The following is a 14,753-nucleotide window of genomic DNA, read 5'->3' on the forward strand; positions in this document are numbered from 1 at the left end:
TTATGAGCATTTATGTCTAAGTGTTCAGGGTACCCGTTTTCAATTCTTTGGGGTATGGTGTATACCCGGGAGTGGAATTGCTAGATCATGTGGTAATTCTATGTTTAACTTTTTGAGAACCACCTAACTTTTCCATAGTGCCTAAACTGTTTTACATTCCTACCAGCAATGTATGAAGGTTCCAATTTCTCTACATCCTTGTTAGTACTTGTTATTTTAAACATCACAATCATCGTTGTGGATGTACAGTGGTCTCTCATGGTTTTACTGTGTCCTTCTCTGGTGACTGATGGTGTTGATCATCTTTTCACGTGCTTGTTGGCAGTTTGTATATCTTCTTTGAAGAAAGGCTCTTTGTCATTTTGTCCTTGAGTTGTACAAGTTACTTATATATTTTGGATACTGGACCCTTATTAGATGATTTGCAAATATTTTCTCCCATTCTGTAGGTCATCTTTTCACATTCTTGATCATGTCCTTTGATGCACAGAAGTTTTTAATTTTGATGAAGTCTAATTTATCAAATTTTTTTTGGTCTTTTTTCTCAGGCTTTTGTTGTCATGTCTAAGAATTTGGCCTATCTTACCAAAGCCAGGGTCATTAAGATATACCCCTTTATAGTTTTAGCTCTTACATTTAGGTTGTTGGTCCACTATGAGTTAATTTTTATATATGGTGTGAAGTAGGAGTCCAATGAGGACTCTTATTTAAAAGCATAATTTCATGAAACCACCACATTGTACTTTTTAAAAACTAATTAATTTGGCCACACCTCACGGCTTGCAGAATCTTAGTTCCCCGACAAGGGATTGAATCTGAGCCACTTCAGTGAAAGTGCCAAGTCCTAACCACTGGACCACCAGGGAATTCCCTCACATTGTACTTTTTTTAAAAAAATAAATTTATTTATTTATTTATTTATTTATTTATTTATTGGCTGTGTTGGGTCTTTTTTGCTGTGTGCGTGCTTTCTTTAGTTGTGGTGAGTGGGGGCTACTCTTCATTGTGGTGCGTGGGCTCCTCATTGCCGTGGCTTCTCTTGTTGCAGAGCTTGGGCTCTAGGCACGTGGGCTTCAGTAGTTGCAGCACATGGGCTCAATAGTTGTGGCTCACGGGCTCTAAAGCGCAGGCTCAATAGTTGTGGCATACGGGCTTAGTTGCTCTGTGGCAAGTGGGATCTTCCTGGGGCAGGGATCAAACCCGTGTCCCCTGCATTGGCAGGTGGATTCTTAACCACTGAGCCACCTAGGAAGCCCACATTGTACTTTTAATTTCCCTTGATTAAACATACATACACACCAACCAAAAACTACTGTGGATTTTATATTATTTTAAGTTCTTCCATGTCGTATTAATCAAAGCAGAGTTTATGTACATTTAAAAAAATAGTCCTTGTAAGTTTAAGACATTATTTTCTCAGTCCATGGGCTATATATTGGTGACTGTATATGGATTCATGGACTTCCTTCTTTTATCTTGTGGTCCCCTCCCCTCTAAGTCACAGATCATAGATTTTGTAGAGGAGCATTAGGAGAATCTATCATGACAGGAAGAAAAAGGGATTAAAGATGAAGGAAAAGGTAGAATTTCCAAGGGCTCATAGTTGCAGAGATGTTAAATGGGAGAGGGGAGATGACTGGAAGGTAGGTAACTGGAAGTCAGTGGTGGAATCTGTGAGAGCCAGAGAGGAAGAAGTGATTTCGTTCAGGCAGCAAAGATGACTGTAGAGTAGAAGTTAAGTGCTGGGGAATGGAGGGGTGGGTGGGGAATACGGTTTGGAATAGGGCCTGAGGCTCAAAAGACATCATCAGGAAGTGATTGCTTAGGGAGCAATTGAGGATTCCTTTAGTTTTAGAAGTAGTGCCAACCCAGCTCTACCTCCAAATGAGGAGTAAAGCTAACTTTGTTTAGCATCTGTCCTAGAGAGGGTTAAGGAAAAGGAACTAGGGAAGTTGCAGATTTTATTTCAACCATGACTACAATGCTGGTTAAGTTTGCATTAGTAACCTATATTCTGTATCAATATTTTGTGTTTGTTTGGTTTCTTTTCTTAAAATTGATTTTATTGAAATATAGTTGATTTACAATGTGTTAATTTCTGCTCTACAGCAGAGTAACATATATATATGTATTCTTTTTCATACTCTTTTCCATTATGGTTTATCACAGGATATTGAATGTAGTTCCCTGTGCTGTACAGTAGGACCTTGTTATTCATCCATCCTATATGTAATAGTTTGCATCTGCTAATCCCAAACTCCCAATCCTTCCCTCCGCCACCGCCCCCCGCCCCCAGCCCCCAGCAACCACAAGTCTGTCCTTTATGTCTGTGAGTCTGTTTCTGTTTCATACATTTGTTCATTTGGGTTGTATTTTAGATTCCATATATGTGATATCATATGATATTTGTCATTTTCTTTCTTACTTTGCTTAGTATGATCATCTTTAGGTCCATCCATGTTGCTGCAAATAGCATTATTTCATTATTTTTTTATGGCTGAGTAGTATCCTGTTGTGTATATGTACCACCTCTTCTTTATCTGTTCATCTGTTGGTGGACATTTGTTTCCTTGTCTTGGCTATTGCAAATAGTGCTGCTGTGAACATAGGGGTGCATGTATCTTTTCGAATTATAGTTTTGTCTGAGTACATGTCCAGGAGTTGGATTGCTGAATCATGGCAACACTATTTTTAGTTTTTTGAGGAACTTCCATACTGTTTTCCACAGTAGCTGCACCAATTTACATTCCCACCAACAGTGTAAGAGGATTCCCTTTTCTCCACACCCTCTCCAGCATTTATTATTTGTAGACTTTTTAATAATGGCCATTAAATGTCACTTCCTGGTAAAATTTCCTAGTAAAAGAATTGCAGTTTTATCTCAGATGAAAGCATGACAAAAAGAAATCTTTCTAGTTCTCATATTGATGAGAGAGTTAGGTTCTCAGCGCACACTTAGAGCTTAGGGCGACGTGTAGTATCAGCCTGTGGCCATCTGATGGAGCAGGAACTGGGGCACACAGGAGTGAGAACCTTGGAGGGAAGATTGGGACTGTGGTGCCAGTTAGGGCCAAGGCCAGCTCTTCATAACACTCACAGGCTCATCAGTGACAATCTTTGTTTTTTGTGGGGTTTTTTGAGTGTCTTTGTCAGCGCTGTATTCAAGGGCTTTAGAGAAAGTAACAAAGGAGAGGATAGATAGGACGAGTGACAGAGTCTGAGGGGGTTACACTTACTGGCCACTGGTTCAGATGCCCTTCTGCTTTTACTAGCGAAATGGTCTGCTTTTTCAAGCAGAAATGAAAGTTACTTTACAAGAAGTGATTTGGAGAGGTATCAGCAAAGAATGGGTCTTAGGTACTTTTATTTTTGTGGTGTTTAAACTCTGATTTTGTATGAATGTGTCATTTTGAGTTTTTAACTGCCCACGTGACCTCTGTGACTTTCAGGTGCTACTTGTGAGCAGTAGTCGCCATCCAGACCGATGGATTGTCCCTGGAGGAGGCATGGAGCCCGAGGAAGAGCCAAGTGTGGCAGCAGTCCGTGAAGTGTGTGAAGAGGTATGCACTGAGAAGTCAGGGCACGACTGTACCTTGTCGTCATGAACCTGTCATATCTGTGTAGTTCTTTATTACCATTCACTGAATGAACAGCCTTATGGTCACAGAAGGAGGGCGCTTAACAGTTAACACATGCCTCCTTGATTAAAGGGGTGATCAGGTTGTGACATGGTGACGTTTATCCAGCATTCTGTGCAAGGGGAGGGCTCATAGTAGTGACCATATGTGATTATAGCAGACAGTCCTTTGGTAGAGACCCATGATTTCCCATGGGTCTCTTCCCACATTGCCTCTGTTACCTGTGGCAGAAGATCGAGAATCAAATAGTTCATCAGCCCTAAGAAATAAGAGGAGTAGGCAGTATTGGTATAAATGGCTTAGTCTCATTAACCTTTGGATGAGGAGGAGGCAGCCCTTGTTCTCCTATGCTTCCTGGGTCCTGGCAATAGAGCAGTGACTAAAGCAACAGTTCTTTTAGCCAGAAGTTGTTGATGGTGCACCTTGAGAGAAAACAGTATCTTTTTTTTTTAATGTCACATGATATTCATCATACATGTATTGAGTTCTTGGGCTATGCCCAGAATATCTCTAGATACTCTAGAATAAACAGAAGTCAAATCTTGGTTCCCTTACTTCAAGGGCTTACAGTTTTTTTGGGGAAATTGATAAACAAATTGCAGTTCAAAACCAGGAGGAAGGAACAAATGTTTCTCCATAGCCTCTTGTGACAACAGCATGCTCTGCTCTGCTTGTTATCTAGTTTAGGAGTCCTAATTCAGTGGTGTAAGTTTTACCACCCCCATTTACTTGCCTCGGCCACATAGATTGCGCTTTTTAGATCCATTTCCTTGTTCTAGAAGGGACTTAAGACCGGTTCTAAGGACATATAAATTAGAGCTTAGAAAAAGCCTAAATTCTGCATTTCTTTTGGGTCAAGCCCTTGCTGAAGCCTTCTTAGACTAATTTTACTTTGGAATACCCAAGAAATTCTTTCCTTGCTCTGAAGTCCTGCAGACTTATGTTGACTTGTGACACTGTCATTTTATCATATATCTGGGTGTCTATAGCTAGATTGTAACTTCTGAGGACAAAGGTTATGTTCCTATTTTAAATCCTCTCTTCTTGAGCCTAGTACACAGCTGGGTGAACAGAAAGTAATTAATACATGCTTCTGTGACAGATGGAACAATGGATGGAACATAAAAGTCCTGAAGAAATACCCCAGTTGGAAATTATCAGAATTCTTTCTGGAGGATCTCAAAGGTTTGAATATTCAAATAAGTGTGGTAGGACCAATTGGTGGACCTATGCTACATAATTTTGATTTCAGTCCAGTTGGCTTCTGTGGGTTCTGAGGCACCTAAGGCAAAAGTAATGTTTGACAGAGTTATCACAGCTCTGGGGATTCAGACAGGTTGTTGGAAGACCTGAAATAGACTGATGGTTCTAAAATAGAGAGGAAGGAAAAAATTCAGAGACCTTGGGCAAAACTTGCTGCTTAGTTTTAGAAGTTGTGGGGTAAGTCTGACAGCTTTATCTCTGTAGAGCACATTTGGATTTGGCCTCTGTCTCAGGAAGGCTTATATCAGTTGTTGTTGCTGTTGTTTTGTTTTTTATGCTATGGTTGAATTGTCTCTGGGTTATGCAAGTGCAGCTGAGATGTAGAAAACTAGATGATTGCAATAGGAAGTGCAGTGAGGAAGTTGGAAAGGATATAGGATTACCGTTTTGTTTTCTGGAAATTACATACCATCTTTCAGTAGGTAAAAGGGGGAATAGAGAGAAGAAGAAAGAGTTGGGACACGAGAAGGTGAACAGTGCAGCGCACTGTTGAAGTATACTTATCATATGTTCAATATCTTACCTACCTCCTGTCTTAACGGGAATCCCAAGCTTGAAATTAAACCCTGCCTGTCATTCTCAGCCCTGAAGAATCCTGCCTGACTGAGCAAATTTTTTCTCCTCCAGCTGAGTCATAGCATACCCTGTTCTTTATTCCAGCATTATTGAGAGGATAAAGAATGTTACCAAATAAATCAAATATTCATACAAACAATATAAACTAGGGAAATGTGTCATTATAAAGACAAAACATTTCAGTAGCCTACATCAAAATACAATAGAGGGGGTGGCTTTTCCAATTCCATGTCTGTGAACAGAGAATAAGATTTGGAATCAGAAAAGATGTAGGTAGATGTTTTTTATTGTCTTTGAAGGGTAGCTTTTGTAAGCAAAACCACTCTTTAGGGGCTTATTTAGTTTTCGAAATGTCAGGACTTTTTTTTTTTTTTTAATTTATTTATTTTATTGGCTGTGTTGGGTCTTTTCAGTGCGCGGGCTTTCTTTAGTTGCAGTGAGTGGGGGCTGCTCATTGCCGTGGCCTCTCTTGTTGTGGAGCACGGGCTCTAGGCGCGTGGGCTTCAGTAGTTACAGCACATGGGCTCAATAGTTGTGGCTCATGGGCTCTAAAGCGCAGGCTCAATAGTTGTGGCGCACGGGCTTAGTTGCTCCGCGGCATGTGGGATCTTCCTGGAGCAGGAATCAAACCTGTGTCCCCTGCACTGGCAGGCAGATTCTTAACCACTGCGCCACCTAGGAAGCCCTGTCATGACTTTTTAAAAGCACACATTCAGAAACTTTGTTCTTTTCTAATGCTTACTGAGTGCTATTTTTATGAGCATAGGAGATTTTACTAGTCATTTTTAAGGGGCCTTTGGATACTACCTAGGCCAGCTCGATAAAGACTTTCAGATGTTTGAAATCGCATTTATAAATGTAATTAAGTTGATTGCTTTTTAAAGAATGTCAGTTGTCTGACTTTGAAAAAAATGAAAATCTTATGAGGCTCTTCAGCAAAAAAGTCCTGTGAATGTCATGTATCAAAATTACAAATAAGATGAGTCTTAAGTATTCCCATAGTGTATATAAACTTACTAAGATTTTCAGCTTAAAATCACAAGTCAGAAATAAGTTATTCAATTATACTTTCAAATTTGAGGTTACCATCTAATAGGCCAAATTCTTCTCTCTCTTTTTAATGTATGTATGTATGTATGTATGTATGTATTTATTGACTGCGTGGGGTCTTCGTTGCTGCACACGGACTTTCTCTAGTTGCAGCGAGCGGGGGTTACTCTTCGTTGTGGCACGTGGGCTTCTTATTGCGGTGGCTCCTCTTGTTGCAGAACACGGGCTCTGGGCGCATGGGCTTCAGTAGTTGTGACACATGGGCTCAAAAGTTGTGGCTCACGAACTCTAGAGCACAGGCTTAGTAGTTGTGGTGCACAGGCTTAGTTGCTCTGAAGCATGTGGAATCTTCCAGGATGAGGGATCGAACCTGTGTGCCCTGCGTTGGCAGGCGGATTCTTAACCACTGCACCACCAGGGGAGTCCCAGGCCAAATTCTTTTAAACATTACAAAATCATAAAATATGTCTGGTCTCCTTCACCTTTCCTGTTAAATGAGGCCAGGACTCAGGGGTGGCCTTATAGGAAAGGCTGTTTCAGTTCACTGTAGCTCAGTCAAGACAAACTTCACAAGTCATGGAGTCCACGTGGGTGGTGGTGGGTATTGAGTGAGCCATCTGTGGTATCTGGCTTACCAGGCTAACTTTGTGCTTCACCCTGAAGGTCTCTTCCTCCATGCAGTCTTCATGATTCCTCCCTGCACACTTGTTCTCCCCGTGTGTTTCCATTGCAGTCTGTACTTCTAACATCATATTTATCATGTTTTATTTATATTGCTTGTCTAGCTGTCTTCTGTGCTAGCCTTTACACTCTGTGTAGCCAGAGTGTACCATTCTTTCTTACTCACTGTTGAATCCCCAGTGCTTAACACATTACAAGTGCTGAACAAAATAAGTGCTATGGTTTTTGGTGTGACCACTAGAGCAGCCACATAAATGCAGGTGAGGTAGGCCCTTTGGGGTTGTCAAGAGTAGACATACATCTGCAGGTCCCTCAGTTAACTGAGGGAGAAGAATATGATGGTATCACAGCAGCTGCCCAGCCAGGCTGTGCAGAACTGGAAACTTAGGTCACAGGGTACAGAAGGTGTTGCTCTCGGTTGGTGGATGGACGGTGGGAACACAGTGTAGCTCAAGAGCCTGGTCACCATACCAGCGGCTCAGCCCTTCTCTTCCAGGAGGTGCTGCCTTTCTAATCTCTTCTCAGCCTCCTGGCTTCTGCTTACCACTTTTTGTTTAGTGTTTTTCCTCCCTTGTGCATCACTAACCTGTCTGTTGACGCACTCTATCTGTGTAGCTCACATTCAGCCTCCCTGAGGGAGGACTTGACTGGTTTTGCCTTCTTATGATCTTCTTGCAGAGCTGCCAGGCCACATCAGTTTCTAGCTATTTTGAACATGTCTGTTTTACCTTTGCATCAATTGCTGATTTCTTATTCCTCTAATTGAGCTCAGAGTGGCAGGGTCATATGCTGTGAAAGCATGACAGTCTGTGCTTAAGTACTGCCTGCTGCAGTTGTACCAATGGTCCTGTGTATGTAGTAAAAAAGTATTTACTAACGCAGGGAAATATTTGCAGCAATTCCTAAGTGATCAAAGCAGGTTATAAAACAGTGTTTATGATAGAAAACCATTTAGTGGGGAAGAAATATGTGTGTCTGTTTGTATAGAAAGAACAGATAATACTTGTACACTTACTATGTGCCGACCTCTGTTTAAGCGTTTTGCATATGTCGCGTCATGTCCTCACCAGACCCAATGAGGTAGAAACTGTTATTATCTACATTTTACAGGTGAGAAAAAACTGAGATTCAGTGAGATCAAGTAACTTGTCCAAAAAAATTGTGCCCGGCTAAATGTGCTCAAGTGCTCAATGTGAGATTTGAATCCAGAACATCTGGTCTTAGCACCCACACTCCTAATGCCTTGAAAGAATGTCCACCAGATGTTCACAGTGGTTATCTTTGGGTTAGCTCTTAGATTATCAAGCTTTCTGCGTTGAACATATATTTGTTACTAGAAAATTTTTCTATATAAACATGAATGGAATGAGGCTGTTAAGTAGTTTATCACAGCATTGTCAGTCCTAGGTACTGTAAAACTCAAGTTGTTCTGAAACTTTGTCAACCCAGCTTAAAAATTTTAGCATGTTGGCTGAATCTCAGAAACAGATAAATCTGTAGCACTTGAAACATTGCCATTCATAGTTAAAGGGCTGAACTTCCCTGGTGGTCCAGTGGTTAAGACTTAGCCTTCCAGTGCAGGGGGTGGGGATTCAATCCCTGGTTGGCATGTGAAGATCCTACATGCCTCACGGCCAAAAAACCAAAACATAAAACGGAAGCAATATTGTAACAAATTCAATAAAGACTTAAAAAATGGTCCACATTAAAAAAAAAATCTTCAAAGGGCTGAAATATTCCCTTTTGGAAACTGACTTCCATTTTTTAGCTGCTTTTAGTTCAAGTCTTATTATAGTTACCCCTCAAAGGGTTGGAGGATGAGGCTTTCTCCCAGGGCTGGCCACGGGCCTTGGTAACAGTGCCTCTCTAGCAAAGGCTTGTATGAGCCAGCCATGTGATGCTCTCTCTGTAATAAAAAAGAAAAGCACTTCTTTGTGTGGTTTTCAGAGCTATTCTTTCTTGCTAATTCAATGGGAAAGGTAAAACTGCTGACTGACAGGGAAAAAAGAGAAGCTGGATCTGAAACTGCTCTGTCTTCTGTTCAGCTGTTATATTTCCATTTCTTTCACCCATTCACACCTCAGCCAAACCAAGAGTGTTATCACAGAGATACAGAACATCTGAAAACAGAAACAGGCAAAAATTATTTGCATACTTTGAACTGCATTCTCCTCAAGGGTGACAAAGGTGGGTACCTCTGCCTTTAGAGAAGGGTCGCCAGTGATGATAACAGAGTGTGGCCAAGTGCCTGTTCCTTTTATCTGCTGCCTCATGTCTGGGCAAGGCCCATATCCATATCCATTTCTAGCATATAAACTATAAGATCTTTGTAGGTAGCCTGATAATTAACCTGTGACATAGGCCTAGCTTTAAAAAAAAAAAAAAGAAAGAAAAGAGCTTATTCTCTGACTCCCTCAATTGTGTCCTAATATCACATTTTTCTGCTGCTCCTTTGTCTCTTACCACCTGTTGCTTTGCCACATAAACTCATCATCTTGGAAAATTTTTAAACTTCCCTGTACCTTGCTGCCCTCCCTCAAGTTTTTTGTTTTGTTTTGGGTTTTTTTTTTTAGCTGTGCCATGCAGCTTGTGGGATCTGAGCTCCCTGACCAGGGATCAAACCTGCGCCCCCTGCACTGGAAGCACGGAGCCTTAACCATTGGACCGCCAGGGGATATTCCTTTAAGTTTTTGATACACTGTCTTACCTAAACATTTCACAGCATGTTTGGCTTAATTCACCTTCATTTAAGATAGTTTTTTAACATCTAGATGCCTTAATATAGTATCAAGGATCATGGTTGCCTGGAGCAGAGAGCTGCTTCCTGATTATCTGTAGCCTTACTAATCTTACGTCAGCCTATCAGGAATTTATTGTAACCCCTTTTGGTCTCATTTGTATTTTCAGATAAGAACATGGAAAATGCCATATTGAACTTTATTTTTAAAAATATCCTAATTCCTGTACTATATATTCCCTGTCCCTGCAAAAAAAAGAAAAGAAAAAAGTTGTACTGTCTTATATATGTAACATAGCAACCAGAAGGCTCCCTGTGGTATCTCAGAACTGTCTCTGACAGGGAAGCGGTGTTTCATGTCTCTTGTTATATACAGGTAGAACATTTGAAAAGCCTGTGACTGCTTGGGAATAATTTGAAATACTATTTTATCAACCTTTTTTTAGCTCATAGTGTTTGACCCTGTTTGGAGTGGAGAAAAAAGTGAAGGCTGTGTGTGACTGTGTTGTATTTTCATCTTTACTTTTTGGCCCAGCCTAAACAGTTCTGAATGTAAGGTGGGGATATCACAGAATTTATTAGGGAAATATATTAATTTTTTTTAAAATTCAGAATTTTAACAACAAAGTATATATCATAATATATTAAGAATATTTTCAGTCATTTCGACGTGATAAATAAAACAGGGGGAAGTAATGTAGACCAGGGGTCTCTAGCTCATAAGCTTGTAGGGAAGCAGACAGGCAGTTGACAGTGGGTGTAGCTCTGGTAAAGTGGAGAGAGCCTACCCTAGACCAGAGACAGCTCCTGCTCAGGCCCAGCTGGTAATTTTAAGACCCAGTGTGGCTCTGATGTTTTAAGAGAGGCATGAAAGCTTGGTTCTTATATGAGATCTCCTGATCTTTCAATGTAGGCAACTAATTTTTAAAACTTGTTTTTTAAAATGTTAAATAATATTATACATAGTAGATTAAAACAACAACAGTAGTAGTACTAAAAGGCTCATAATGGAAAACAGCCAAAAGATGTTCTTCTTAATTAGGTGGATGATCTGTGTTGTAGATTTTTACTTTATTTTGAGCTGTAAGCTGATAAGCTTCAAGCTCTTGGAAGAAGATAGTCTTATTTTTTAGTCTCCTAAATGATAAATGAAAGCAAATAAAGGTTTTTAACCTTGGGAATATTGTACTGCTTAATAGAAATGTTAATATGAGAAAGTATATCCAGATGTAAGTTACTGTAAATCAAGAGAGATCACGAACCAGCCCCATTTGTTGAAAAGCAGGCTTTATTTAGATAGCATTTTCCAAATTTTTATTATTTAATTTTTAAGGAATTTAAAACCATATGAATTATTAATAATAATGTACATGTGTGTCTATACGCACCTATAGATTTATCTTTAAAATTGATTTAAGGGGGACTTCCTAGGTGGTGCAGTGGTAAAGAATCCACCTGCCAATGCAAGGGACACGAGTTCGATCCCTGCTCTGGAAAGATTCCACATGCCACGGAGCAACTAAGCCTGTGTGCCACAACTATTGAGCCTGTGCTCTAGAGCCTGTGAGCCACAGATGTTGAGCCCATGTGCCACAACTATTGAAGCCCACGCGCCTAGAGCCCGTGCTCCACAACAAGAGAAGCCACTACAATGAGGAGCCTACGCACCACAATGAAGAGTAGTCCCCGCTCGCAGCAACTAGAGAAAGCCCATGTGCACCAACGAAGACCCAATGCAGCCAATAAATAAATAATAAATTAATTAATTTAAAAAAATTGATTTAAGGGAATTCCCTGACAGTCTAGTGGTTTGAACTCCACACTTACACTGTAGGGGGCCCTGGTTTGATCCCTGGTCAGGAAACTAGGATCCCACAAGCTTGTGTGCCAAAAAATAGTAATAAATAAATAAAGAAATAAATAATTCAAAAAATGGCAAAGGAGTTTTCTTTGTTTGAAATTTTTCAAAATAAAAAGTTGGGGGACTTCCCTGGTGGCACAGTGGTTAAGAACCTGCCTGCCAATGCAGGAGATACAGGTTTGATCCCTGGACTGGGAAGATCCCACATGCTGCAGAGCAACTAAGCCTATGCGCCACAACTACTAAGCGTGTGCTCTAGAGCCCACGAACCACAACTGCTGAGCCCACGCACTGTAGCTACTGAAGCCTGTGTGCCTAAAGCTCGTGCTCTACAACAAGAGAAACAACTGCACTGAAAAGCCTGCGCACCACAACAAAGAGTAGCCCCTGCTTGCCGCAACTGGAGAAAGCCTGCACTCAGCAACAAAGACTCAATGCAACCAAAAATAAATAAATAGATAAATTAATTAATTAAATCTTTAAAAAATGTTGGGAAGAAAATAAGCATGAATACTTATCATTTGTCACCTACACTCAAAATCTTCAGGAGGAAATCATGAAATAATACAAGCATGAATGTCACTTTCCCCAAGAAAAATTGTACTACCATGCCTTTATAAGTACTACCATGCCTTTATTTTTACTTGGTAAGAAAATAGATATTTTTAGCTTCTTTGGTGAAAGCATTATAAAATGTAAGAATCATGTCTTTTAATGCATTATATATAATTATCTCATTCTGATAATTCTTTTTTAAGAATTTAATGGGAAATGTGGCTCAGTGAGAAAACATTTCAGGAAAGCCTTTGTTCACCTAACATGGGCATACATGTTTATGTGTGGCAACATATTTATTCTGCTGTCCTAGAAGAGCATATATACAAAAATATAGCAAAGGAAGTTAAGAGCTTTTCCTTAGAAAAAATCATTTTGAGTATATAAAATGAACAGAGAAAACATACCATGTCTTAGATGGAAGACCGTTGCTGTGAGGCCGTTTTACCTTAGAGGACAGATTGAATCCCGCAGATCTCTGGCAGAGGACCTTAAGTAAATCCGTATTGAATCTCCTGTTTCTGACAGCTGAGAACTTAGAAGGGGCCTTTCCTCTCAGTTACAGTTCAGGGATGAAAGGAGACCTTGGCATAGACACCGCCTCCAGTGAAGGGCTTGGCTGAGGCAGCTGTGATAATCCCTGTGCTCAGTTTTTGCTCTGTGTTCACATGACCAGGAGGGTAATTCAGCTCTGGTTCCAGAGCACGGGAGGCCATTCTCTCCTTTCAGAGGAGGGCGCCTCTCTGCTCCTAGACTGCTTCATACCCTTTTCTTGGCTATGCCATTTGAAAATAAGTTGTAACTATCATGGCACATTACCTCTAAATTCTGTTCTTTATTTAGCATGCATCTCTTTAGAATAAGGCCAGTCCCCTACATAACTACATACCGTTGTCACACCTAAGAAAATTTGTAATAATTCCATAATATTGTCTAATATTTACTCCACATTCAAATGTCCCCAATTATCATGAATGTCTATTGTATCTGTTTGTTTCCTCACACATTGCAATTGGTGGTATGTCTTTTCAGTCTGTATGATATAGATATATTTATACAATAAATAGAACCATGATCTCAGCCTTTTCACACCCTGCTCACCGTTATGCTGACTTTTTAAAAGAGTCCAGGATTGTTGTCTGATAGAATGTCTCACATTATGGTTTTGTTTGATTGTTTCTTCCAGGTGTCCTTTATTTCCTTATCCTCTGTATTTCCAGCAACTTAGTCTAGAGCAGTGTTGTCCAGTGGAATTTTCTGAAGTAATGGAAGTGTACTTTATATCTGCAGTGTTCATTGTGGTAGCCACTAGCTATATATGCCTATTTAAATTAATGAAAATTAAATAAAATTTAAAATTCAGTTCCTTAGTCACACTAGGCACATTTCAAGTTCAGTAGCTAATGTGAGTAGTGGCCACCATATTGAATAACACATGTCTAGAGCCTTGATTAGATTTAGGATAAGCATTTTTGACAAGTTGCTGCATAGGTGATATACTTAACGTCCGGAGGCACATGTCAGGTTGCCTTGCCATTAGTGATAAAATGTTTAATCAGGTAATAACTGACAGTCTCTCCATTGTAGAAGGACATTTCTCCTTATGCAGCAAAATTGGTAAGTAATCTGTTGAACAATTCTTCCAGGCTATATGAATATCCTGTCTCCCAACAAACCAACAGTCTTTCAACTAATAGTTTTAGCATCTACTGCTGAACCTTACCAAATCAGATGTAACAGCAGAAACTGAAGAACAGTGATTTTCTAATTCTTTTTTTTTTTTAAGCTGAAATTCTTTAAAGGAAATCTCTCTTCCTCCTCCCTCCCCATGCCGCTTTTTTCTTATTTTAAATAACCCCACTAGACTAATGGATTTTGATATTTTTTTCCTAATATATTACAAGCAGTTACTGTCTTTATTCTCTTTCCTTTAATTATCCCAAATTTGACTAGTGTGCGCCCTTTCAAGCAGCCTCCTGTGTGCTTTTGACATGACACTTTCATTGTTTAAGTACTTCTTGCTTTGTAATGCAATAATACATTCCACGCTCACCTTTTTTTGTTATTGTTTGTTGTTTGGGGGATTTTTTTAGTTTCGTTTTTGTTATTATTCTTCCAGGCTCACCTTGAATTTTCCTGTCCCAGACTTGTCAGCCATTTCTCCAGAGAGTTCACTTTTAGTGGAGAATGTTATTTAGAAACCAAGGTTAGGATGCTAGGTGTGTTCACTGCTACTGGCGTGTTACTGCTGCTAGGCTCTTTTAATAGACAGTAATAAAGAAGCGTATTTAAAAGAAAAATCAGGACCTCCTTGGCAGTCCAGTGGTTAAGACTCCATGCTGCTATTGCAAGGGGCACAGGTGCAATCCCTGGTTGGGGAACTAAGATCCTA

General features: G+C 40.0%; 1 protein-coding gene across 3 annotated transcripts in view; it reads left to right on the top strand.

Moving 5' to 3' along the window:
* NUDT3 (nudix hydrolase 3) overlaps positions 1-14,753 on the top strand; it is a 112,397-nt gene that overhangs the window by 59,995 nt on the left and 37,649 nt on the right. For all 3 annotated transcript variants that reach the window (XM_057699295.1, XM_057699293.1, XM_057699294.1), the window contains one exon: positions 3,450-3,560. In XM_057699295.1, the coding sequence (XP_057555278.1) occupies positions 3,450-3,560 (111 nt within the window). The remainder of the gene's footprint in view (positions 1-3,449; positions 3,561-14,753) is intronic.

This window comes from Hippopotamus amphibius, chromosome 11 (assembly GCF_030028045.1).
Source record: "Hippopotamus amphibius kiboko isolate mHipAmp2 chromosome 11, mHipAmp2.hap2, whole genome shotgun sequence".
NCBI lineage: Eukaryota > Metazoa > Chordata > Mammalia > Artiodactyla > Hippopotamidae > Hippopotamus > Hippopotamus amphibius.